This window comes from Balaenoptera ricei, chromosome 17 (assembly GCF_028023285.1).
Source record: "Balaenoptera ricei isolate mBalRic1 chromosome 17, mBalRic1.hap2, whole genome shotgun sequence".
NCBI lineage: Eukaryota > Metazoa > Chordata > Mammalia > Artiodactyla > Balaenopteridae > Balaenoptera > Balaenoptera ricei.
Window position 1 is genome coordinate 264,879 of NC_082655.1, and position 25,381 is coordinate 290,259.

The 25,381-nt window shown below is 61.1% G+C and overlaps 4 protein-coding genes across 15 annotated transcripts in view; 3 read left to right on the top strand and 1 right to left on the bottom strand.

The window, feature by feature from the left end:
* ARHGAP39 (Rho GTPase activating protein 39) overlaps nt 1-13,317 on the top strand; it is an 83,389-nt gene extending 70,072 nt beyond the window's left edge. For 4 of the 10 annotated variants that reach the window (XM_059901240.1, XM_059901242.1, XM_059901241.1 and 1 more), the window contains 6 exons: nt 293-854; nt 6,692-6,784; nt 9,903-9,976; nt 10,354-10,553; nt 11,255-11,906; nt 11,986-13,317. In XM_059901240.1, the coding sequence (XP_059757223.1) occupies nt 293-854; nt 6,692-6,784; nt 9,903-9,976; nt 10,354-10,553; nt 11,255-11,906; nt 11,986-12,180 (1,776 nt within the window). In that variant the 3' untranslated portion in view covers nt 12,181-13,317. Of the gene's footprint in view, nt 1-292; nt 855-6,691; nt 7,565-9,902; nt 9,978-10,353; nt 10,554-11,254; nt 11,907-11,985 lie in introns of those variants that run through there. The other 6 variants (XM_059901246.1, XM_059901247.1, XM_059901248.1 and 3 more) reach the window with 6 other exon arrangements.
* A 1,037-nt stretch (nt 13,318-14,354) lies between these two features.
* Nucleotides 14,355-16,045, top strand: C17H8orf82 (chromosome 17 C8orf82 homolog). The gene is made up of 3 exons (XM_059901161.1): nt 14,355-14,563; nt 15,212-15,260; nt 15,539-16,045. Exons 1-3 carry the CDS (start codon nt 14,402-14,404, stop codon nt 15,982-15,984), a joined length of 657 nt encoding a protein of 218 aa, XP_059757144.1. The 5' UTR covers nt 14,355-14,401; the 3' UTR covers nt 15,985-16,045.
* On the top strand, nt 16,045-20,895 carry LRRC24 (leucine rich repeat containing 24). Of its 2 annotated transcripts, XM_059901156.1 has the most exons (5): nt 16,045-16,386; nt 18,173-18,423; nt 18,580-18,858; nt 19,027-19,195; nt 19,867-20,895. In XM_059901156.1, the coding sequence occupies exons 2-5, from the start codon at nt 18,256-18,258 to the stop codon at nt 20,787-20,789; spliced, it is 1,539 nt and encodes a 512-aa protein (XP_059757139.1). In that variant the 5' UTR covers nt 16,045-16,386; nt 18,173-18,255; the 3' UTR covers nt 20,790-20,895. The 2 variants fall into 2 exon arrangements, with proteins under 2 accessions (XP_059757139.1, XP_059757140.1); XM_059901157.1 differs by lacking the exon at nt 16,045-16,386 and having other exon boundaries at nt 17,835-18,423.
* Nucleotides 20,896-21,267: 372 nt separating this feature from the next.
* On the bottom strand, nt 21,268-25,272 carry LRRC14 (leucine rich repeat containing 14). 2 transcript variants are annotated; one of them, XM_059901158.1, is made up of 4 exons: nt 25,221-25,272; nt 23,248-23,601; nt 22,483-23,067; nt 21,268-22,388 (listed from the first exon to the last, which is right to left on the bottom strand). In XM_059901158.1, the coding sequence occupies exons 2-4, from the start codon at nt 23,574-23,576 to the stop codon at nt 21,821-21,823; spliced, it is 1,482 nt and encodes a 493-aa protein (XP_059757141.1). In that variant the 5' UTR covers nt 23,577-23,601; nt 25,221-25,272; the 3' UTR covers nt 21,268-21,820. The 2 variants fall into 2 exon arrangements, with proteins under 2 accessions (XP_059757141.1, XP_059757143.1); XM_059901160.1 differs by lacking the exon at nt 25,221-25,272 and adding an exon at nt 24,812-25,076.
* Between the last annotated feature and the right edge of the window lie 109 nt (nt 25,273-25,381).

Here is a 25,381-nt window from a genome sequence, read left to right on the forward strand (position 1 = left end):
CCCCCAGACCCGTGCTGGCCACCCCCAAACCTCGGTCTCCGGACCAGGGCAGGCACCTCCCGGAGGCCGAGCCCGCAGGGTAAAGGTCAGAGGGAGGGCTTCTCTGGGTCCCTGTTAGACCAGTACAAGGCGCAGAGCTGGGAGCCCAGGCCCGGCCTCACCGCACCCCACCCCGCCCAGGCCTCTCTCCTCCAGCAGCTTCAGGGCCCGCTTGGGGGAGGGGGGCCGCACCTCTCACCTGGCTGGGTCACGTGGGGCCCCCACCCCCTCACAGCCCCCCTGTCCTCCCCAGTCTGAGGACCTCGGCACCTGCGCCCCATTCGAGAGCGGCCGGCAGAGCCGGAGCGTGATGCCCGGCGCCCGCTGCGTGTTCCCCACCTTCACGCTCCGCAAGCCGTCCTCGGAGACCGACATCGAGAACTGGGCCTCCAAGCACTTCAACAAACACACGCAGGGCCTCTTCCGGCGGAGGGTGTCCATTGCCAACATGCTGGCGTGGAGCAGCGAGTCCATCAAGAAGCCCATGATCGTGACCAGCGACCGCCACGTGAAGAAGGAGGCCTGTGAGGTCTTCAAGCTGATCCAGATGTACATGGGCGACCGGCGCGCCAAGGCTGACCCGCTGCACGTGGCCCTGGAGATCGCCACCAAGGGCTGGAGTGTGCAGGGCCTGCGGGACGAGCTCTACATCCAGCTGTGCCGGCAGACTACCGAGAACTTCCGCCTCGAGAGCCTGGCCCGCGGCTGGGAGCTCATGGCCATCTGCCTGGCCTTCTTCCCGCCCACGCCCAAGTTCCACTCCTACCTGGAGGGCTACATCTACCGGCACATGGACCCCGTCAACGACACCAAAGGTAAGACCCAGACAGGACCCCTGGGCTCTGCCACCAGCTCAAGTACAGGCTGCGGCTAGAGCATCCGTCTGCGCTGGGTGGCACCTGGCAGCAGCAGGTACACAAACACAGCATCTCCCGGAGGGGCACGTCCTTGGCCTCCATTGGGATGCGGGGTCCTCAGGCAGCCCCTTCTCGGCACTGAGGCCCTGAGAAGAGTCACAGGCAGTTGTGGCACAGGGTCCCTCCCTGGCCACGGGCTGACAGGTGGGGGTCTGCTTGAGGACCCATTGCACCCATGTCTCCGCCAGCCGGCATCCACTCCACTCTGAGGCTACCATCCTGGTCACCCTGCCTGACAAGGCCAGGGAGGCCAGTCAGCCTGTGTGCACTTACAGCATTTGCCCTGGCCAGGCTCACTCTATGCCTTGTGGCCATCTCAGGAGGGCTTCTGAGAGCAGTGGGGAACGTGGGCACACTGGCCCAGCACTGGGTCTGAGGTGGCCAGCGGGCTGTTGAGGTGCTGTGGGCTGAGCTGGCCCTGAGCTGCCTCAGGCGTTCCGAGGTTGGGACCGTCATGGACAGCGGCCTGCTGACGGCTGCCTGGGGCCGAGCGCAGAGCTGCATCCGCCTGGGGTCGCTGAAGGCCACGCGTCAGGTCTGTGTGGGCCCCGGCTTGGCCTTCCTTGGGGAGGACCCTGGCCCACGGTCCTGCCAGCCCGGCGGTGCTCGCCTTGGGCTGGGCAGAGTGAGCACGGGGGTGGAGCCGCAGGCAGCACGTGCCAGTGCAGCAGGCCGTCTGCCACCCCGTGTTCGTGAGCGTCTGCCGTGCCAAAGGTTGCCCAGTGGGAGTGGCCATCCATGCTGGTCTAGCCAGGGCTCTGCCCCAGCCCAGGTGTGGGGGGCTGAGGCCTGTGCACACAGCGGCGAGGGCTGCGGGCAGTGGGGGGCCCGGGGAAGGCGTGTGGAGCACAGGCACCGTCCAGCATACCAGCCGTGTAGGGGCACATCTTGGAAGCCATGAAATTTTTGCTCAGGCATGCAGTTTTCGAAGCAGGATCACCGAACACTGCAGACGGGTCTCCCCAGGTGGCTCCCTGGATGAAGCGGGCAGCCTGGATCTGCCTCTGTCTTCTCAGACCTTCCCAGGAGCAGGTGGGCCCCCAGTGGCTTCATGGTTCACCTCAGCCTCTTCCAAAAAGGTCTTGAAACGTCCCTGCCGTGAGCTGGAGGTTTGGAAGTATGTGTCCACCGCTCGGCACGCAGCCCTCGGGGGCCCCAGGAGTGCTTGCGGAGTGAACGGTGGGTGAGCGGTGGACGGAGGCCAGAGGCTCCAGGCTGCGCCCTCTCTGGCTGCAGCGTCCATGGAGAGCTGGCCATCGTTCAGCAGGACGTTGCGGTTTTGCACGGAGGTTAGTGCATTTTCGCCCTAGTGTCTATGCCATAGGAGCCAGACTGAGAGAACCGAGGTTCAGCCTGGCAGCCATGGTTTTGAGGCCCCGGTGGCCTCCGCCCACAGACCACACTGGCTCTGTGTGGTCCCACTAGCAGGGTTCTGTGTCTGTGGGATCTGGTCTCACATCTGTGGCACAGGGTTGCCCTCTAGCCAAAGCCCTGTCTCCAGCCCTGAGACCCGCTCCTGGGTGGGCGTTTTCTGCCAGGCCCTGCTCATCACTGAGCCCAGAGGAGAGGCCTCGATCTCCCTCCCACTGGCCCTTGTCAGGAACATGGGTGCTGGCTGCCAGTCAGGAGGGCAGGCCCCATCAGCCCAGAAGGACCTAGCCTGTGCTTAGAAAAAGGAAATGCAGTCCGTCCTGGGAGCACCAGCGGGGGCAGAGCTGAGCTGGCTCCCGTGTGTGGGGCCTCACCCTGAACCACACTGCCTGCCTTGGCCTCAGAAGCTTTTGATTCATCTGCCAGCATGTGTGTGACATCTGCTGCGTGGTCACCACTCCGAGGGAACAAGGTACCACACAGTGAACCCCAATTCACGTGACCCCACCCCCTGGCTTAGCCTCGGCTCGCACGTGGTCACAGCTTTGCACCAGCCACCACCAGGTGACGCCACAGCTTGTCTGCCCTGGACTTCCCTAAGCATGCTGTCAGCACAGGCGTCGCAGGGATGCTCCAGAAAGAGCACGCTGGAAGGCCGCAGACCCCGAGGGATACGTGTGCCTTCACGCCTTCGGCAAGACGCTGCCTTCCAGGTGAAGAGGGCAGGATGAACACGTGCATTGACTTGCGTTCCACCTTGAACTCATGATAAAAGAACAGTGAAGGAATTCTTTAAAGGCAAAAAAAGAAACCTCACAAGGAAATGTAAAATGCTGCAGCCACTATGGAAAACAGAATGGCAATTCCTCAAAAGATTAAAAATAGAATTATCATAGGATTCAGCAATTCCACTTGTGGGCATATACCCAAAATAATTGAAAGCAGGAACATGAACAGATATTTGTACACCCATGTTCATAGCAGCATATTCACAATAGCCAAGAGGCAGAAAGCAGCCCAGGTGTCCATTGATGGATGAATAGATAAATAAAGTGTCATCTGTACACATAATGGAATTATTCAGCCTAATAGGGAAGGAAATTCTGGCACAGGCTACAACATAGATGAATCCTGAAAACATTATGCTGAGTGAAATAAGACAGACCCAAAAAGACAATTACTGCATGAATCAGACAAATAACTGTATGAGGTCCCTAGAGTAGTCAAATTCATACAGAATGGTGGGTGCCATGGGTTACGGGGAGGGAGAAATGGAGAGTTGTTTGATTCGTACAGACTTCTCATTTTGGGAGGTGAAGAAGTGCTGGAGATGGATGGTGGTGACAATTGCACAGTAATATGAATGTAATTAATACCCTGAACTGTACAATTAAAAATGGTTAAAATGGCAGATTTTATGTTACATATAATTTACCACAATAAAAAATACTAAAACCCACCAGGACAAAGAGTATGGAAGAGGAAGAACAACTATGCTTTGGAAGCTGAAAAGCACACGGACAAGTGGCTGGAAACTGACTTGGCAGACCAAGAAATGTGGATCCCAAGCAGGTGGTGGGGAAGCTGGCAAGTCGAAGCAGGTAGCAGGCCCCAAAAAGCGCAGCAGCGGGTGGAGCCAGCTTCCTTCAGCAGTGGTATGGAAGTGGGAGTGACCATGGAGCTGAAAACAAAAGGACTAGTTGAAGGTCTGTTTAAGAAGCAGAGCAGCTACAGTGGAGTAGGCAAAGTTAAAGACTCTGGACCCAGAGCATCTGGACTCAGATCTCGGCCACTTTTTCAAAATAGGCCATATTCTGAGCCATAAAACAAGTCTCAATAAAGGTTAAAGAATGTGAGTCATAGGGACTTCCCTGGTGGTCCAGTAGGTAAGACTCCACACTCCCAACGCAGGGGGTGTGGGTTTGATCCCTGGTCAGGGAAGTAGAGCCCACACGCGTGTCGCAACTAAGAGTCCACGTGCCGCAACTAAGAAGTCTGCATGCCGCAACTAAGACCCGGCACAGCCAAAATAAATACTAAAAAAAAAAAAAAAAAAAAGAATGCGAGTCATAGAAAGTGTGTTCTCTAACCACAGTGGAATTAAATTGGCAATCAGCAACACAAAGATATCTGGAAAATCCCTGAGTATTTGGAAACTAAAGAACATACTACTGAACAATCCATGGGTCAAATAAAAACAAAAAAGGAAGGTGCAAAGTATTTTGAATTGAAAGAAAATGAAAACAAAACATTACAATTTGGGTGATGCAGCTAAAGCAGTACTTAGAGGGAAATTTATGGCACCTAGATGTCTGTATTAGGAAATATCTCAAATCAATCATCTCAGCTCCTACTTTAAGAAACTTAAAAAAAAAAAGAGTGAGAGGAAATTATACCAAAAAGTAAGGAGAAGAAAGGAAATAATGATCAGAGTAGAAATCAATGAAAGAGAAAATAGAAAAAACAATGTGGAAAAACAGGAAACAAAAAGCTGATTACTTGAGAAGATCAACAAAATTAATAAACCTCCAGCCAGGCTAACCAGGACACAAAGAAGACATAAATTATCAATATCAAGAATAAGAGATAATATCATTACAGATTCAACAGATGTTAAAAGGATAGTAAGGAAATATTATGAACAACATTATGCCAGTAAATATGACAGTTTAGAGGAAATGGACAAATTCCTTGAAAGACACAAACTACCAAAAATCACTCAATAAAAAATAACCAGAAAAATCATATATCTATTAAAGAAATTGGTACTTTATGAAACTTTCCCACAAAGAAAATTCCAGGCCCAAATGGCTTCACTAGTGAATTCTATCAAATATTTCATTGTTTGTGTAGCAACTAACTCAGAAAATTGAAGTGGAGGGAATATTTCCTAATTCTCTCTATATCAAAATTAGAAAAGGACATTACCAAAAATTTGAAAAAGAAGCACAGATAGTATCCCTCATGAGCATAGGACAAAAATGAACCATATTTTAGCAAATTAAATCCAACAATATATTAAAAGGATAATGCATCTTGAATAAGTGGGGTTTATCTGAGGAATGAAAAGTTGGTTTAACATTCAAAAATCAATCAATGTAATTTGCCATATCAACAGAGTAAAAAAAAGCCATATGATCATCTCAATAAGTGTAGAAAAAGCATTTGACAAAATCGAACATTCCATTCCTGATAAAAAACTTGGAAGAGAAGGGAGTCTCTTCAACCTAGTATACACATGTATCTTTCCTTGCCCTGTCAGCCTAGGGCCTAGAAGCAATGACACCCCAATAGCATTGAGGACACCTGACCCGCGGCTCTTGGTTTCTACCATTTTCCATTAAAAGGAACCAGAGCTGTTTGGAGAAACAGCTGACTCTGAGGCTGGGGTAGGGAATGTACAAGATGCAGTGCCAGAAGGGAGGATGTGCCAGAGGGGAGACGATGGGCTGTGTCACAGGACACGGGTCACAGGACACAGAGCTCCCCGGGGCCAAAGCTGGAGCACTTTGAGCAACAGAATAAAGTCATATTGAATTGTAACCTGACAATGTAAAATGAATATCCCTAAGCCCATACTGATACAAATGATTAGATAGATATAGGGTTAGGGTTAGGGGACTTCTTCCCTGCAGAAGAATTACAAATATGGGACTTCCCTGGTGGTCCAATGGTTAAGACTCCACACTTCCACTGCAGGGGGTGCGGGTTCGATCCCTGGTTGGGGAACTAAGATCCCCGAATGCCGCACAATGAGGCCAAAAAAAGAAAGAAAGAAAAAAAAGAATTACAAATAATTTATGTAGGTAAGAGGGTCCACCATGAGGGGAGCGTGAATCCCACCTCAGTGTGGGCTGTGTGCCTCGACTTCCTTCCAGAGCACGGGATGGGGGGATGGAGGGTCCGCATCGACAGCGCTGAGTTATTTTGTGCGGGGTGTGGGGGGGTTGCCCAGCTCAGCCAGAGAGGGGAGCCAGGCCCCTCCTCTCTCGCTCAGCACCCACTCAGCCCCTGGAGCGCAGCCACGTAGGAACCAGGTGGCTGGGCTGTGGCCCTCTCAGGGGGCTCCCTACCCCTGCCTTTCTGTCGGCCAGCGGGTCATGAGCTGACCACATCCTCTCCCCACTGCCCAAGGGCACGTTCCTGGCACCTCCCCAGCCACACGACCCAGGTGTGCCCGCACACCCACCCCTGTGCCCAGGACTCCCCTCCACCTCTGGCGGGGCATCAGCCTGTCTCCCTCCGAGGAGCCCAGCAGGCTGGGGCAGTGCCCTCCCAGCTGCCCAGGGTCAGTCCCGAGCGGGACCGTGTGGGCACGTGTTCCTCTTTGTGTTCTGTGGCCTCACCCTTTGTTTGCTCCCCAGTGACACAGCACATGAAAGCGCTCCTGGAAAGGAACACTAAGAAGAAGTCCAAGTTGAGAAAGAAACCCAAGCCTTATGTTGAGGAGCCGGATGGTAGGGCCTCTCCCGCGGGCCCTGTGCGCTGCGTCTGCACGGCTCTGCTCTCCGGCCTCGGCCGCCTGGCCTCCTCTCTCTAACCGCTTCTGGGCTGGGGGGACAGTGGGGGGACACTAACCGTCAGGTCTCCTCCTGAGTGGGCTGGAAGCCCAGGTCGTCGACAGGGCTCCTGGGAGAGGCCACACCTGCCCTGCGCCTTTCTCCACGGTGCTCAGAACAATTTCCAACGTGCATGCTGGGTTCTCTGTGGGGAGGGGCCTGCTGGAGGCACCCCTAAGTGAGGGAGTGCCCTGTGGGCAGGTGCCTCCCCAGCCCTGACCTCCAGCTGGGGCTGGGGGCCAAGCCTGGCATTGTTTCCCCGGGGCCCCCAGCACAGCCCATCCCTGCTCTTCTCCTGGGCCCTGGCTCAGGAGCCCACCCCCACCCAAGCTCCAGAGAAGCCCTGTTAGCCCAAGGCTGTGCTCTCCTGGCCAGGAGACCCAGCTGTCCATTTCTGTCCCATGAGCCTCCCTTCTTGGCACCAGGGCCCTGGGACCAGCCCCCATCCCACCTGTACCTGGTTAGCCACACTTGCCCCACTCGTCTTCCTGTGAGACTCACCCTTGGCACCCCTTCCTCTGGGAAGCTCTCTGGCTACGTGCTACCCTCACCAGAAGAAGGGGGGCAGCTGCAATCCAGGATTCCCAGGCGCCCTTGGGCCCCTGTCCTTGGGGACAGGAGCAGAAGCTTTGAGCCCCGGCCTGAGCCCGTCCGCTGGCGTCCCGATGCAGCAGTGAGGTGGGGCTGGGGGCACAGAGTGCAGGCTCCTGTGGGCCGGGGGTGGTTGGAGCCCCGAGGGGGTCAGAGGAGGGAGCTAGTTCCCCCGGGACCCAGCAGAGTCCGTGCCAAGAGGTGGCAGGTCCTGGCCACACCCAGCGGCCTTCGAGGCTCTTGGCCTGGGCACCTGGCACAGCAGCAGAGGCTCTGGGAGGGCTGCTTTGTCAGTCGCTCTGGGGGCCGCTGTCTCTCCGCTGGGTGGGAGCATGCCCTGGCAAGGCCAGCACGGGGCAGTGGACCCAGAGTTCCCCCGCAGCACCAGGTGGGTTTCCCTGGGTTGGCTGCGGGCACTCAGCAGACACCCCATAGTCTTGGCCCAGGAGGCTGTGCCCTGGCAGCAGAGGTGCCCCAGCCCTGAGATTCCAGGCACACGAGGCCTCAGTCCCTGGTCCGCCCACAAAAGCTCGGACTCCAGCAGCTGCAGCCCTCACTCCATGCCAGACTGAGGTCAGCCCTTCATGGGCACCTGTCCCCATCCTACAGAGAGGAAATAAGGCCTGGAAAGGCTGCACCACAATCGTCAGGTGAGAGGTGGTGGCACAAGGATATTCAGATCACAGCCTGTTGGAGAGGCCGGTTTGGTCCCAGGAAGCCCTGTGACAGGAGGTCAGGGCGAGTCTGCCCACGGGCCCCAAGCCCAGGGACAGGAGGCTGTCACCCAAGGGAGGGGTGGGCACGCTCCCAGGATGGGGAAAGCGAGCAGGTGCCGCCACGCACTCCCTGGGCTCCCGCTGCTCAGGGTGCAGCCCGGGTTCCGTTTGCTTGAGCACCATCCACTCTCCCTGAGCCAAGAGCTTGCCCACGTGGGCCGATGGCAGAAGGTTCCAAGTGCTGTGTCCCAAGCTGGCTGATTGGTAGCTGCAGCTAGGATTCTCTGTTTGGGTCTGTGGGTCCCCAGGGACCTGAAACAGATCCTTCAGGGTTTAAACACCTATAAGAAATGTTTGTTTTCATTTTGATTACTCTAAAACAGAACCCCCTTACCAGTTATAACGACAGAAGTATTTTGTGATAACTAGAAATGAAAAGGTTTTCACAAATGAGACATGTTTGTGTTCTTCACACTGAGGTTCACGGAACCCTGTGTCCTCAGACAACTGCTTCCTTTAAAAAAGACTATATTTGAGACTTGGGTCCAGAGGCCCCCGCTCAGGCAGGGAGGCCCAGCAGAGGCAGAGCCTTACAGGGAACGGGTCTGTCCTGAGCCTGGAGGCACACGGTCGGCCCATCTGTCTGTCCATGGTCTGGGGCAGCCCGGCCCAGATGGCTCCTCTGTCTTGCTGCTCCTTCCCTTGCCTGGGCCGGGAAAGATGCGCCACACGTTTCAGACCCTCCCTGGGTGGGGTCTCCTCCCCACTCCCTCTCCCCCCTCCTCCCTTTGCCTCCAGCCCCCCACCCCCACCTGCCCCAACACACCGTATCTGGAAAGACCCGTGGCCTGAGGTCTTTGCCCTCGGATTGCTGGCCCTGCCACCCTCCATGACCACCAGCTAGAACTTCTGCTTTCAGGGGCGAGGTTTGAGAAAGCCCCCTCCCTTGAGAAAGGAGACCAGTCTTCCTGTCACCCTCAGCCCTCAGGCAGAGTCGCCATGTGGTCCTTCCCCAGCATTGCCCTCCCAGCGAAACCCAGGCTCAGGACACGGCACCCCCTCCACACTCATGCCCCTCCCAAGTGAGCCAGGCCCTGGGCCTCCCTCTCCCTGACCCCCACCCAGGCAGCCTTTGACCAAGCAGGCATGAGGTCCTGTGGGCTGAGGCCTCTCCCTGGGCTGCCCAGGGCCTCTGGCTGGAAGCAGGGCTGCAAGAGAGCTGGGCTTGCTGTCCAGCGCCCCCCGAGCTCCCTCCTCCCGTGCTGGCCCAAGGCGATGGGCGCCGAGTGCCTGCAGGCGTGCAGCACATGGAGATCACCCTTCTCAGGGGGCTCCCCAGGCCCTGCCCTAGCCTGCCTGCGACTTCCCCTGGGGAATAGACCTCATCCCCAGCCTGACCTTCCTGGCCAGGGGAAGGGTTGGGTAGGCTGGCAGAGGGCTTCCTTCTTCAACCTGGCTCCTCTGGAGGAGAGGGCAGTGCCCCCTTGCCTCTTCACATGAGTTTACTTCTGAAGGGCGGCCCAGGCGTGTAAGGACCCACTGCCTGGGGCAAGCAGCAGGCAGGAGGCTGGTCAGGCCTGGGCCCCCAGGTTCTTGCAGGAGCCACCTCTCCTCACCCCTCTTGCTGCTTCCTCTCTTAGTCACCGGTTGGCCTGCAGCCCCTGCTCCCACTCATCCATGCCAAGCCAACTGGCACCATTCTTTTCCAGGGGTGGCAATAAGCACATATGCCAAGTACTGTTACCACAAGCTGCAGAAGGCAGCCCTGACTGGGGCCAAGAAGGTACGAACTTCTCCCAGGACAGCTGGGCAGAGGTGGGCGGGCAGCCTGTGCCGGTGACGCCTAGACAGAGTCCAACGGGAGGCGGGGGCTGCAGATTTGGGGAGGGGGCGGGGGGGCAGTTAAAGGCTCGCAGTGCGGAGGGTGCCACTTGGAGCTTCTGATGCTGTAGGTGGCCCAGCAGGAGGCCCCTCTGGTGACTCAGGGGCCAGGGAGTTGGGTGTCCCCGGCTCAGGCCTGGGGTTCACAGGGACGAGAGGACAGAAGGAGGAAAGAGGGCGGGTGAGCCAGGGGCAGCCCTTGCAGAGGTGCAGGGGGAGGGAGGGCTGGGAGCTGGGCGCCAGGCCACACTGGGACAGAGAGCTGGGCCGCCTTTGCAGGGGCTGAAGAAGCCCAACGTGGAGGAGATCCGGCATGCCAAGAACGCCGTGTTCAGCCCGTCCATGTTTGGCAGTGCACTGCAGGAGGTCATGAGCATGCAGAAGGAGCGCTACCCTGATCGGCAGCTGCCCTGGGTACAGACTCGGCTGTCGGAGGAGGTGCTCGCACTCAACGGTGACCAGACAGAAGGCATCTTCAGGTGCCCTGCAACCTGGGCCCTGGTGTGGGGGCTTGGGTGTCTACACCACGTGTCTTGGGCCGACGGGGGCCAGTGGGCCCCGGGCCCCTGCCTCAGAGCAGCGAGAGAAGCCCCCTGAGAGGCCAGCATGCAGGCAGGGAGGGCAGCTTGGAGCAGATAGAAGGGCCGGGCGCTCTGCGGCCAGGAGGGTGGGGCGGGCCCCATGTTTAGGCGGTGGGTCAGCAGGGTTGTCCCTCCTGAATGGCAGCACACCGGAACCCAGACAGGAGAGCTAGCCAGGGACAGTGCCCTTGCAGAAAGGGCCAGCAGGGGCCCAGAGGGCACTTGGACACCAACCATAGGCAGGGCCTGGAAAGATGCAGCAACCTCCAGCAAACGGTCCTCACCTGTGAGTGGAGATGATGGCCCTGTCCCATGGAGGATGGCACATGGCCAGTCACCTGCTGTCGTGACTCACCTACCCAGGACCCGGGACAGGTGGGGAAACAGGCTTATGGGTTTGGGCCTCAGGGACCATTCTGAGGAAGGGATCTGCATGGGAGCAGTCAGCAGAGGGATAAGGGATGGGGGCCTGGGACAGGGGACCCCAGCCACACCTCCCTCTGGTAGGAAAGAGGCCATTTGGGCAGAGAGGGGTCAGGCAGCCCTGACCCTGAGCAAGCCCAGCTCCTCCTCCCTGAGACCTGCCCTGTGCTTGGCAGAGTCCCTGGGGACATTGATGAGGTGAACGCCCTGAAGCTGCAGGTGGACCAGTGGAAGGTGCCTACGGGCCTGGAGGACCCCCACGTCCCAGGTGAGTCCCCAGTCCCCTCAGCAGCAGGAGCAGCTCGGACGGCCCAGCCCTCCCTGCTTTCCGTCGTGAAGGGACAGCCCTCGGGTCCATTTCCAGCACAGACGTCCCCCTGCCGTTGGACAGCCTCCGCGGCGCCTCCCTCCGCTCGCCTGCTCACGGTGGCCGCACAGCCTCTCTTGGTTCCCGGCGCCCGGGGTCTGTCCAGGCCCTCAGGACCAGGAGCCCGCTGGCCTCCGGCCGCGCAGCCCACACGGCTGGGGGGACACCTCCCGTCTGGTCCTGGCCCCTCGCCCCCACTCCCGACACACACGGCCGCTTTCGCCCCTTGCTGCTGGTGGGGCGGGTCCCCGACTGCCCCGCCCGGCCGAAACCCCCGCGCTGCGTCCACAGCGTCGCTGCTGAAGCTGTGGTACCGGGAGCTGGAGGAGCCCCTGATCCCCCACGAGTTCTACGAGCAGTGCATCGCGCACTACGAGAGCCCCGAGGCCGCCGTGGCCGTGGTGCACGCGCTGCCCCGCATCAACCGCCTGGTGCTGTGCTACCTCATCCGTTTCCTCCAGGTAGGCGGTGCCGCCCCTCCGCGCCCCGCCCCTCCGCGCCCCGCCCCGGCCCACCCGCAGCTCCCCGCTCCCCGCGCAGGTGTTCGTGCAGCCCGCCAATGTGGCCATCACCAAGATGGACGTCAGCAACCTGGCCATGGTGATGGCGCCCAACTGCCTGCGCTGCCGCTCGGACGACCCGCGCATCATCTTTGAGAACACTCGCAAGGAGATGTCCTTCCTGCGCGTGCTCATCCAGCACCTGGACACCACCTTCATGGAGGGCGTGCTATAGCGCGTGGGCACCGAGGGACCGAGGGTGGGGACAGAGCCTGCCCGGGTGCGCCCGGGCAGGGGGCACGCGGGGAGGGGGGAGGGGAGGCCCGAGAAGCGGAGGTAGCATGCCGGCTCCGCCCATGCCCGCCCCAGCCCTGGAACCCGCATCCTCCGACCCGGGCCCTCGGCCTGAAGGCGCAGCCAAGGCAGAGGGGCTGCGGGAAGGGCGCCTCTGCCCCGCCCCAGGCCTCGTGGCCGTATCGTTCGGCTCTGCCCCGCCCACCGCCAGCCGCCGTTCGGCCGCGAGAAAGTGCCTTCTGTTTCCCGGAGCCAAGTGACACTGCCCCTCCCGGCCGGCCCGAGAGCACAAGCCGCCCTTCCTGGGGCGAGCCGCCTTGCTGGGGCTGCTGGGCTCAGCTTGGCCCCGGCCCAACCCGGCTGCCCATCTTGCTCTTCCTCTGCCCTCCCCCTGACCTGGGGGTCTCCTGATCTGCGACTTCCGCCCTCCCCAGTCCCTTCCCGCCCCCTCCCCCTGCCACTTGTGGCCTCCAGCGTGGTGACCGCACAGGAGTTTGGGGGCTCCAGGGCTCTGGGCTGTTCACCACCAGAGCAGAGCCTGGCTGGTGCAGGGCCCGATAGGCTCTCTCTGGGTGGAAAGGGGCCCCCAAGCCAAAGTCCTCTGGGGTGGGGGGCAGGGTTGGGCAGGCATTCTTGGGGCAGGGTGGGGGAGGGGCAAGAGTATTTTTTCTTCGTGTAACTATAAATTCAGAATCTATCCCGCATCCCAAACCCGCCTGTGTATAGAGATATAAATAGAGCGAAACCTATAAGAACTAAATTTGCTAATGACATAGTCTTAACCCAAATGTTATTTATTTCTGAGTCCTCTGCAGACAAGTTGAGATCATTCCTTCATTTTCTTCTCCACCCTCTTGGCTTCTGACCAAAAATCAAACCCTGCCCCATCCCCATCCAGGACCTGCATCAGAGAAGGAAGGAGCCCTGAACTGGGGGACCAGAGGGGCACCGGGGACTGCCCTTCCTCGAGGCCAGAGCCGGGGCGGGGGGTAGGGTGGGTGGAGGGGAGGTATCTAGACTCTCAGTTTGTACATTTTCCATTTTGGAATTTTGAGTTCCAATTGTTGTAAAACTTAATTTCTCCCCGGCTTTTATATATATATATATATATATATATATATATATATATATATATATATATATATATATATATAATATATATATATTATATATATATAATATATATATATATTTAGAGTTGAGTTTTTATTTATTATTAAAAACAAAAAACCCCAGTCCTGCCGAGGCCTGGTGTCCCCTGGGGGAGCGTCCTCAGTCCGGTGGTCTCGGGGCCTGGGTAGGGGCGGCCCGGCCACAGACTCTTGCTCTGATGCACGGACTCGAGAGATGACAACACTTTGTGTGAATAAAGTACGTATGGACACTTGCGAGCCTGTCGCCTCCCATTCCTTCCAGTTGCGGCGGGGCAGCTATCAGCGGCCAGTCGGTTGCCGGTGTGGGCACCAGGGTGGAAGCCAGGCCAAGGGAGAATGGGGGGAGCGGGGGGCGGGGGGAGAGCAAGGCAGCTTCCCGGGAACGGGGACGAGGCTCCAGGTAGGCGCGCAAGGTGCGAGGCACCTGGGGTATCACAATTGAGCCCGAAAGCCCTGCTTGATTGGGAGGGGGGCTTTTTCTGAGCTACCTTACCCGCAAGCTGGCATAGGCGTCTAGGCAGTGTTTATTCACCACCTCGCTGTTCAGCACCCAGCTGGACAGGCAGATTGCCCCACCGTGGGTGGGGTTGGGGGAGGAAACAGGGCGGGTGCCTCGCCCAAGTGAGAGCAACCATCCTCCGAGGGCGGAGGGACAGGGCCCACACGCCCGGCGCCGCCCCGTCCCCAGCCCGTATCCCTGTTCCCGAAATCGCCCACACCCGCGTCTCACACCCGAACCCCACCGTCGGGAGGCCCCGCCCGCCACCCCTTTCCCAGCCGAACGGCAGGGCGGCGCGCCCCTAAAGCCCAGAGAAGGAAGAGTGTCGGGACCGCCCGGGGTCCGGGGAACAAGCAAAGCCCGGGGGCTGGGGAGGAGGCTGGGAGGTGGGGACGAGCTCGGCGGCCGCCGCCGGAACCCAAAGCGCGAGGTCGCAGCCACCAGGGGACTTACGTTCGCGCAGCACCGCCCCCGCGTGACCCTCTGGCCGCTTCCGGCACGGAAGGACAATGTGGGCGACGCGCGGAGTGCTGCGGCCCTGGGCCCTCGGCTTGGCGTGGTCCCCGGGGACCCGGGCCTACGGTGGGGGCGGGGGCGTCTCCTACACGCAGGGCCAGAGCCCAGAGCCGCGGACGCGCGAGTACTTTTACTACGTGGATCATCAGGGCCAGGTGGGCGGGGCCGGGGCCTGAGGGAGGCTCCCGTGAGAGGCGAGGCCTGGTGCCGGGTTTCTGCGGGTCGGGGCCTGAGGGAGGACCCTGTGAGGGGCGGGGCCTGAGTAGGCGGGGTCTTTAAAGTAAGGGTACCCGACCTCCGCAGTGGCGCTGGAGAGACCGGAGCGCCCGGCCCCGGCCCCAGAGGGTTAGGTACGAGCGGCCAACCTCCCACACGTGGTTACGCCCTGCGCGCTTTGCTTCCCCAGATCCTGCGGCCCCCAGCTCGGGGCAGCCCCGCCTGCTTTGGAAGCCCTGGCGGGGGCATCCGCCATATACAGGAGGAAGCAAGTCAGATAGCCTCCGCGGAGGAGGGGCACATCTCATTAGAAACTTGAAAGGAGGCGGGAAGAGGCGCGGGAAAGGCATGCCAATCCAGAGAACCTGTGCATGAGGAAGCAAGACCGGGGGTGCGGGGTAGATGTGGGGAAGTCTGCAGGGCCCCCAGGCTTACCTTCCACGCGCCTCCCTGCACACGGTGTGCACAGACGAGCAAAGAAAGCGGACACCGGCCCAGGCTCAGGCCCGCCCAGGCCTTCTCTCCCTGGGGCCGGCTCTGTCGGGCTTCCCCCTGGGACTCAAGGGCCACGGTCTGCCTCTTTGCAGCTTTTCCTGGATGACTCCAAATTGAAGAACTTCATCACCTGCTTCAAAGGTACTGATGCGCCCTCCTCCCCCACCTTCCCTCTTCCTTCGGGGAGGGCCCTGAAGGGCTCCGCTGCCCAACCTGCCGGCGGGGTTGCCCGCAGCAGGGCACTGGCCGTCCTGCGCTCAAAAGCCCCCTAACTAGAGTGAGGCCTGGGAGGCTGTCCGACCGCCGGCGTCTGCCCTTGGTGTGACCCAGGGCGAAACGCCTGCCTGGGGCAGTAAGGCCTAGGGGGCCTCGGGGCCCGGCATGCTGAGCAGTCGCGGCCTCCCCCCCCCCCACCACAGACCCGCAGTTCCTGGTCACCTTCTTCTGCCGCCTGAGACCCAACCGCAGCGGGCGCTACGAGGCCTCCTTCCCCTTCCTGTCGCCCTGCGGCAGAGAGCGCAACTTCCTACGCTGCGAGGACCGTCCCGTGGTCTTCACGCACCTGCTGGCCGCTGGCCCGGAGCCCCCGCGCCTCTCCTACTGCGGCGGCGGCGAGGCCCTGGCCGTGCCCTTCGAGCCGGCGCGCCTACTGCCCCTGGCCTCCAATGGGCGTCTCTACCACCCGGCGCCGGAGCGCGCGGGCGGCGTGGGCCTGCTGCGATCGGCTCTGGCCTTCGAGCTCAGCGCCTGCTTCGAGTACGCGCCCGGCGCGCCGGAGCTGCCCTCGCACGTGCGCTGGCAGGGCAGCCGTTTCGCCCTCACCATGGACCTGGCCCCGCTGCTGCTCGCCGCCCCGCCGCCCTGAGCGGCGGGCTCGCAGCCGCTGGCGCCCCCAGCCCCGCTGCGCCCCCCCGGGCTGCGTCGCTGCGCACGCGCCACCCGGAGAGCGCGCTGTCCGAGTGCGCGTGCGCGGCGGAGGTGCGCCGCGGCCCCGCCCCGCCCGGCGCTGTCCGAGGTGCTGCCGCGGTCCGAGAACCGACGCGGGAGGGGCGGGGTCACGGGTGCTCTACCCCGTCCGCACACCCCCGGCCTGGGGCGTCCTCGGAGTCCTCGGCTTCGGCCAGCGCTCGCGACGGCAGACCCGGGCGGCCGGGAGGGAGGTGCGGGGGCTCCAGTGCGCGAGCGCGAGCGGCGCCCGCCCCTCCCCCGCCCGGCGCTGCTCGGTGGGCCGGGGTTCGGCGGGGGAGCCGCGCCGCAGGAGCGTCAGGTGAGGGGGCGCCCGACCCAAGGTCAGCGGGCGTGGGGGCGGGATCAGGGGCCATCCTGGCTCTGTCCCCGGCGATCACCGAGAAGGGCGTGCGACCTGGCGGGGACCACGCCCTGCCCTGAACCGGCCTGGGACAGACCGCGCCGGAGGGGATGCAGGGGGCGCCTTGGGAGATCAAGGCACCCGACTTGGGCCTCGCACTGCGCTGGAGAGCGTCGCAGGGCTTCCTCCATTACCCCTCCAGCCTCCCCTCCCCGCACAGATGGGCGGCCTGGAGACAGTGACAGCCTTTGCCAAATCCAGTATGTGACGCCCCGCCCCCTGCCCAGCCAGATTAGGGGGTTCTCCGCTGAGTAAAAGGATTTCTGGCCTGGCTTTCCCCGCTCTTCCTGCTTGAGTCCTCAACGCTGCCCAGGCCAGCCCTTCCACACGAATCAGCATCTAGTGGGTGTCCGTGTGGGCAGCAGTCCCCTGAGTCTTGAGGAGGAGACCAAGAACCTTCTCTGTTTGAGAGGCCTTGCCACTGGAAGCTAGGTGGACGCCCTGGGCCAAATCTTTTGCTCAGGGAAATGGATCCTGGGGGCTCAGAGTATGCCCCCTAGTTCTCGGGGTTCTTCACACACCTTCTGAGACATCTGGGAACTGCCTCTGCCTGGGCCAAAGCGATTCCATTAAAACTTTTGCTGTGCCTACTTCTCTTCAGTGATCTTAAATAATCATGTGAGTTACAATTTAGAGCAAGATTTAAACAAACACCAAGGCCACTTGGTGTCTTTCCACATGACTCACTCTCCTAATAGGGAGACCAGGTGAACAGGCAGGTGTTCAGAGCAGGGACCATTTGAGGTGGGGCTGAAGGCTAGCTGATAGCACACCCTCAGCCCTGCCATCCCTGGCTTCAGACTGGCTGGCTTCTCAGCCCAGGTCCCCACCTTTACAACTGGACTCGCTGTGCCTTGAACTAGACCCAGGCCTTCTCCTCTCTCTAGGGTCACAGCTGCATGTGTCTAAACCCCAAAACACTACACACTCCTTCAGAGTCCAGGAGATCAGTGTTCCCAGAGCCTACTTGGGAAACTACACTAAAACCCAGTTAGTGGCCCAAGGCCCCTCTTTCACACCCCAGCCATTCCAGGGCCCCACCCACCCCCAAAGACGGATGCACCTTTCTCGGAGCCAGCATGGAGAACACAGACCCACAGCTTCTGAACTGGCTTTCCTATTTGTCTCATCCCCCAATTGTCTAACAATTTCCGAGGAAAAGCTCTAATTCTAGCTAAGCTGTTCTACCAACTCCCACCCCCAGGAGGGCAGGGCCAGAGGCTGGACAAAACTGTGCCTGTGGCTGGTGGCTGCCCTGAGACCAGTTGTGCCCACGTCCTGCATCAGTTCACAACCGGTGAATCCCAGGGCTGGGGTCATAGCATGAGTTCTAGAGATAAAAATGACTAGAGTAAACCCTGGGTCAAGGTTAGGTGAGGGCAGGGACGGACACTAGCAGCGTGGAGCCTTGGGCAGAGATGGGATGGGGAGAGAAGTGGGTTGGGGTGGTGTAGGCGCTCCTTCTGTGGCCTGTGTGGCAAGACCGAGGACATGAGAAATTCTAAACCGAAACCTGATGCCCCAGATCTTTATGCCTTTTTATAAAGGAAGGCAATGAACATTTTATTTTATCAGTTTCTTGAACTAATTTCAAACTTCAAAAATCAGACACGGTGTGTGCCTCCATCCGTGCTTTTCACTGGCTCTCAAATGTTAGGGACAGGCCTGACAACCTGTGTTTCAGGAGGCGCATCCCATCGGGGCCAGACTGTAGGGAGGCTGCTGAGAAGGCTGCAACTTCGTGGCCTGCGGCCGGTCCCGCAAGAGATGGCCCCAGGGGCGCCCGCACTGCTGCTGCTGTCGCTGCTGTCACTGCCAGGTCTCCCGCCTCGCGCTACCGGCTGCCCTGCGGCCTGCCGCTGCTACAGCGCCACGGTGGAGTGCGGCGCCCTGCGGCTGCGCCTGGTCCCACCCGGAATCCCGCCCGGGACGCAGGTGGGCACCGAGTGGGGCTGCCGGGCTGCGGGCCAGGGGTGCCCACGACACGGAGGGATGGTGTGTGAGCCTCCCGGTGGGTGAATGGGGCGCCCTAGGGAAAAGAGACCCCCCCCCCAGCGGGGTAAACGCCCTCCCTCCCTCCTTCCGGCACAGACGCTGTTCCTGCAGGACAACAGCATCGCGCGCCTGGAGCCGGGCACCCTGGCGCCCCTCGCCTCCCTGCGTCGTCTCTACCTGCACAACAACAGCCTGCGCGCCCTGGAGCCAGGCGCCTTCCGTGCGCAGTCGCGCCTGCTGGAGCTGGCTCTCACCGGCAACCGGCTGCGCGGCTTGCGCGTTGGCGCTTTCGCCGGCCTGGCCCAGCTGCGCGTGCTCTACCTAGCTGGCAACCAGCTGGTACAGCTGCTGGATTTCACCTTCCTACACTTGCAGGTGAGGGGGGAGGAGTGGGCAACAAGGGCAAGAGGTCCTCCTGCACTGCCACCTGCCTCCCCGGGCTGGAGTAGTGAAGGGAAGAAAAGGCAGCCCAGTCTAGCCTGGTAAGAAGGGGACATGTCCCCCAGGGCTCCTTTCCCTGATGACCTACTGTCCCTGCTTCAGCGACTGCAGGAGCTGCACCTGCAGGAAAACAGCATCGAGCTGCTGGAGGACCAGGCCCTGGCCGGGCTCTCCTCGCTGGCACTGCTAGACCTCAGCAGGAACCAGCTGGGCACCATCAGCCAGGAGGCCCTACAGCCCCTGGCCAGCCTGCAGGTCCTGCGCCTCACAGGTACCTCTTTCTGGGGGCAAGGGACTCTCATGCAAAGGTAGCTTCCTTGACCACAGTGGTGGTGGTAGGTAGCTGGCCCAGCTGTGGAGGGGGCTCCAGTGGCAGTGCTCTGGGGGGCCCCACCACCACCCATAGCCATGACAGAAGGCTGCTAGGAGTAGGGGTGCTGGCAGGGTTACAGTTGTCTAAGGGAGACAGAAAAGGTATGAGTCCCTGAACAAACTGGACAGAGCTGAGCGGCTCACACACTTTGGGGCCAGGAGAGGGCAGGCAGGAAAAAACTGGAAAGATGAGACCAGGACTGGGGACATTTCCTGGAGACAGCACCCGAAGACAAGGCTGGCAGGATGTGCAAGGTTTTAGTGCTGGTGGGATGTCTATGTGCACACAGAGATTCCCCCCAGATAGCAAGACTTGTCACAGGGAGAGACGTCAGAGAAGCGGGGGCTTTCTCAGAGACGGGTGAAGTAAACTGGACGTGCATCACACAGGGGGGGGGGGGTTGGCTGCCCACACTTAAGGAGCCTGGGGTCAGAGAAGGGGTGGCAGGGGTCCCCAACTGTGGGAGGTGAGAAAGGGGCTCCTGCTCTGGCCAACAACCCCAACCACACACGCTGTGCTCTGGAGCCACCCCTGAGCTAGCTACCTGTCCGCTGCTGCTCTGCCCACAGAGAACCCATGGCGCTGTGACTGTGCCTTGCACTGGCTGGGAACCTGGATCAAGGAAGGGGGCCAGCGCCTGCTCAGCTCCAGGGACAAGAAAATCACGTGTGCAGAGCCCCCCCGCCTGGCACTTCAGAGTCTCCTGGAAGTATCTGGCAGTAGCCTCATCTGCATCCCACCCTCTGTGCACGTGGAGCCGCTGGAGGTGACAGCCAACCTGGGTGAGGACCTGCGGGTTGCCTGCCAGGCTTCCGGCTACCCGCAGCCCCTGGTGACCTGGAGAAAGGTGGCGCAGCCTCGTGAGGGGCCGCCGCAGGCCCAGGCCCAACCTGAAGGCGGGGTGCCGGGCCCAGGTGGGCCCGGGGCATCCGACACGGGCAGCGGCATGCTCTTCCTCACCAACATCACCCTGGCCCACGCCGGCAAGTACGAGTGCGAGGCCTCCAACGCCGGCGGCGCCGCCCGCTTGCCCTTCCAGCTTCTGGTCAACCTGTCCCAGCAGCTGCTGCTGGCGCCTGCGCCGCCGCGGGCCGGCGGCCCAGTCAGCCACGAGCCCCTGCCCGAGGCGGGCGGCATGGCCTTTCGCGCCCTGGGCCTGGCCACGCAGACGGCCATCGCGACGGCCATCGCGCTCCTGGCGCTCACGGCGCTGCTGCTGGCGACCATGATCTGCCGCAGGCGGCGCAGGCGCAAAAAGGCACCAGGGCCTCCCGGGGAGGGCGCGCTCTTCGTCAACGACTATTCGGACGGGCCCTGCACCTTCGCGCAGCTCGAGGAGCTCCGCGACGAGCGGGGCCACGAGATGTTCGTCATCGACCGCTCTAAGCCGCTCTTCGCCGAGGGCCCGGCGGAAGCGGCCGAGGGCGCAGCGCCCGGAATCGCGCAGGGCCTCCCGCTGCAGCCGCCTGCCGCCTACGAGATCCGTTGCTGAGGGGGGGCGGGGGGCGGACGCGCGCTGATGACACGGGCCACGCGGATTGGCCGACCCGGCTCGCCCCGCGCATGCTCCAGCGTGATCAGTAAAGCGTGGAAGCTGCGCAGTGTTGCGAGCCGTGTATGGGGTTCCTGGGCGTCGGGCGGGGCGGAAGCACCTGCGGACCCCTGCAGATGGAAGTTCTGGGGCGCGAACGGAGGGTAGCCAGGGTAGGCTTCCGACGCCCCACTGAGACCTTCCAGAAAAACCCCTGCCCAAATCACCAGACCTCCAGCTCTGCAGGTCCGCCTCGGGCCCCGCCGCCCCAGGAAAAGCCTGAACCTCTGCGAGGAGGGGCGACGGACTGTAGAGATGTCCAGAGAAAAGATGGGGCGGCAGGCCGTTAAGACATATCACCCAGTGGCCAGGCTGGGGGTGACAGCAGAGCAGGAGACAACTCACTCTGACCAGTTACGACAGAAAAAATAGCCACAGATTTAAGTTCTAAGCATACTGCACGTTTGTACCTTAAAGACACCCTCTGGCCCCCAAACCCGGCCGACAGGCAGTTTCCTGTGTGCCAGGGAAAGGAGAACGTTAAGAGGCCCCCAAGTGCCTGGGAGCCCAACCCTCCTTGAAGCAGGCCCCTGTCCAAACTTCCACCCCACAGCAGTCTGCTCTTGGGGAGGACCCAAAGGAGAACATCCTCTTTCAGCTCACAGATCCCAGGAACATTCCAAGGAGAGAACCAGGACACCGGAGGGCAGCTGAGTGCAGCCTAACCAGGCAGGGCCATGTAGGCCTGGAATCCAGCCCTCAGGCCCACAGATGGTCAGCGAGTCAGGGGAGCAGGTGCAGGACAAACCGCACAGGGTGCTGCAAAAAGCATGGGCATGCTCAAGGTGCGCCCAGGAGCAAAGAAATCAGAGACTAGTGCCTTTGTGTCAGGCCTCCAGCAAGGTCCCAAAGGCTCTGACTATCCAAGGGGCAAGAGATCTCCAGTAGCCCTGGACCCCAGGACAGCCTAACTCTCACCCACAGCCTGGAGGTCACAGGCTAAAGTAGTCTGCAGCCAGGCGCCCATAGATGTCTGTGGTCCAGAGCACGTGGGCACGGCCTGAGGCCAGTAGCAACTGGTGCAACTCGGCCTCCACGCGGGCAAACTTCTCCTCATTGATGGAGGCTTCCAGCAGGACAGAGGCAGGCGGTGGCCAGGGCAGGCCCTCATAGCAGTCCACGGGGAAAGGGTGCACCACCGTGCGCAGCTCGGCCTGTGCCACCGAGTCCCTCAAGAGCTCCTTGAGGCCCGCCATAGACAGCGGGTTGCCGTAGAGGCCGAGGTAGCGGAGGCTGGCACAACGAGTCAGCACAGGAAGTGTGGCCAGCAGTTGGGTATCAGCAAGCTGGCACTCGGTCAGCTCGAGGTGCAGCAGCGTCGCTGCTGCTGCCTGCAGCAGACCCTGGAAGGGCTCCAGCTGGCTGCCGGACAGGTCATTGCCACTCAGGTCCAGCTTCTTGAGGTGGATAGCATGGGGGCTCCGTGCCAGGAAACGCAGGTCCTCAGGCAGCAGGGCACAGAAGGCCAGCTCCAGGCTCTCCAGGGGGCTCTGCAGGGTGCTGCGGAGGACACAAGGGGTCACAAATAGGCTGGGCCAGGGGAAGGCCTCCTGGAGGGGAAGGGAAGGGCAGGGCAATAGCAGGGCCTGCTCACCTGAGCAGCTGGTCCAGCCGCCCCGAGAGAAGAGAGGAGCCCATGCTGAGCTCCCGCAAACAGGTGAAGCGGCCCATCTGGGCCAGGAAGTAACGGAAGTTGTCCTCGCCGTCCACAGAGGGCTGCCGAGAGTCCCCGTGCACATAGTGTAACCGCAGGCTGGCCAGGTGCTGGAAGCGGGCCACGTGTGGGATGATGACGGACAGGCCTCGCAGGCCCAAGTTGTTGAAGCGCAGGTCCACGCGGCGCAGGCAGCCCGCATCCAGAAGCTGCAGCAGGGCCACGGTATTGCGCATGGGCAGGTCCTCAGCCCGCAGGTCCCGGCAGCAGAGCCGCAGTGGACTGTCCGCGCTGCTACGGAGCGCCTCCCGCAAGAATGCATAAGAGGCCCGGTTCACCCGCAGGTCCACACGCACCTCCACAGGAACGGGGGCCAGGCCGGGCTCTGCAGCCCCGCCCTGCTGCTGTGCGATGCACGTGCGGGCCACCGCTGCTGTGCAGTCCCACATGCTCATGGTGCCCGGGTCCTGCTCCACGCCGTCATCCAGAAGGCCCGTCATGTCCAGCACCCGCAGCGTGTGCTTCCTGGGAGCACGGGTGGACTGAGGCAGGAGACAAGGGGACACAGCCCACACCCACTCCCAGCCACCTTAGGACAGGAGCAACATGCCTGTTCCTGCATTGTGCTCTTGCACCAGCCTGGACCCTCTTGGGGGACCCTCTCTGCACCCCCCAGGCCCGAGGGCCCCTCCAGTGAGCCCATACCTGCCGAGGGGCTGTGTGCCAGCCTCAGTCTCCGGGGTGTGGAGCCGGGCAGTCAGCCCCAGGATCACGGCTTGCATGCTCTCTGTGCTAGGCCGCTCCTGCAGCAGGGCCCGGCTGCAGTGGGCACACTCCTGCAGCAGCTGCTGGAAGCTAAGCAGTGGAAAGGGCCACGTGTGCACCAGCTCGCGCAGCACAACGGTCTTCTTGTCCATGAAGGCCACTTTGAAGAGCAAGGGGAAGAGCTCTCGTGGCAGCAGGGGCAGGGCCTGGCAGGCAGCTGACTGGCACTGGAGCACCTGCCGTGTGCTCAGGAACACAAGGGTGTGCATGGTGCTGGGCCGGGCAGGAGGCCACCTGCAGGGAAGGGCCCTTCAGTGGGGAGGACAGGCCCCAGGCCCCCACCCCCTCCACGCACTGGTAGTGGGAAAGCTCAGCATGGTGCTCGGCACAGAGTGGAGAACCATGGCACCAAAGAGCAAGTGCTAGGTGCTTTGCCTTAGACTAAGGGTAGTGAAAAGGAGAACGAGGCCACCCCCAGTCCCCGCCCTCCAGAAACACAGAGGCCTCCCTAGGGAGACAAAGCCATCGAGCAGCACATAAACAGCATGGCACCAGAGATGACCAGCTCGCCTGGGTGTGCGTTTGATGGCTGTTACCCTGCGGGGCCCACCATCTGTATTCCGGGCCTCCCAAATCACAAAGCCACTTATCAGAGATCTGTTCTTCTCCCCTTCCTTAAAAGTAAGCAAAAACAAAGCCCCCCTATCCCCCAAGCACTAGAGAGATGGGATACTACCAGGAGGCTGGAAGCTGCATCACAAGACCCTCTCCCAGCCTCCTCAGAAGCCTTGGGAGGCCGCCCTTGGATTCTGTGCAGCACAGCAAAGAAGAGTTGGAAGTACAGATGCAGTTTAATAAACAGCAAGGCAAGTAGAAAGGAGCAGAACCCAGACAACTCTGAGTCCAAAGGGCCTGAGTAACCCAAGCTCTCAACACGAGCCCCAGTTCTAACTACTGTTTTCTGGGAGCATTATCAGACACACAGATCCCTGGAGATTTACAGAAAGAATGCCTCACCCATCGAGATCCTCGCTACCTGTGTAAACGTCTCTCTCTTCCCTGGAGAACCATGTTAAAAGAGACCAAGTCTCAAACCCATGGGATTCAGAGGCCCCACACTAGGGGCCTTTGCTCAGGTGGGTAGAGGCAGCTGCCAAAGGGACGTCCAAGCTGACAAGGAGCACAAAGGAGGTGCCTGAGAGCACAGGGTACCTGGGTGTCAGCTCTGCTGCTGACTTACTGTGCGCCCGCCAGGCACCTCATTCTCAAAACTGCCTCTGGGTCATCTCCCTGAAAACAGGTTAGACAACTAAGACCTAGGCCTTGCCCAATAGAGGTCACAGCCTGGGTGATGAGCTCGGGAATGGTGGCAGCCTGGCCCCAGAGCCCCTGCTCTTGCGGACCTCACACACAAGTCCTTAGGGCACTGGTTCCTGAGAAGCCCGGGACGTCAACCCTCGGCCTCGCTCTGCCTGTGGACAAATCTCGCGAGGACGATTCATACCTCGCTGTGACAGGACAGACCAACCAAGCACCTGTCACGAGAGGAAACGAAAGCAGCCAGTGTGGTCACCGCGGAAGGAGCCTCTGTGTGGTGGCCGCCGCCCCCCACCGGCCCGCGCCCCCGCCCGGCTCCTCCAAGCCTCGAGCCGCGGGAGGCTCTAAATCCGACGCCCTCCGCCTTCCGGGCGGGGTCTGCCCCTCGAAGCCTGTGCGTCGCCTCCTGGGACCCGAGGCCGCTCAGCCCGGCACCGTGCTCCGGGTCCTCCCCTCCCCGCAGCCGCACCCCCTGGGCTCCCGCCCCCGCCTCCCGGGCGGCGCCGTCCCGAGCGCCCGCACCGGCCTCGTGCGGCCAGGCAGAAACGGGGACACACGCAGCCACGCTCTGTCCCCGGCCGGCAGCCTGCGCTCACCGGGCCCGCAGATGCCGCCGCCACCGCCGCCGGCCCCGCCTCGCCGCCCGTCGCGCCCCGCCCAGCGCCGCCGCGCGCCGCGATGACGTTAACGCCCCCCATTGGCTGCCACCCCATGGCCCCGCGGATTGGCTGCCCCGGCCCGGCGGCCTCCGCGTCGC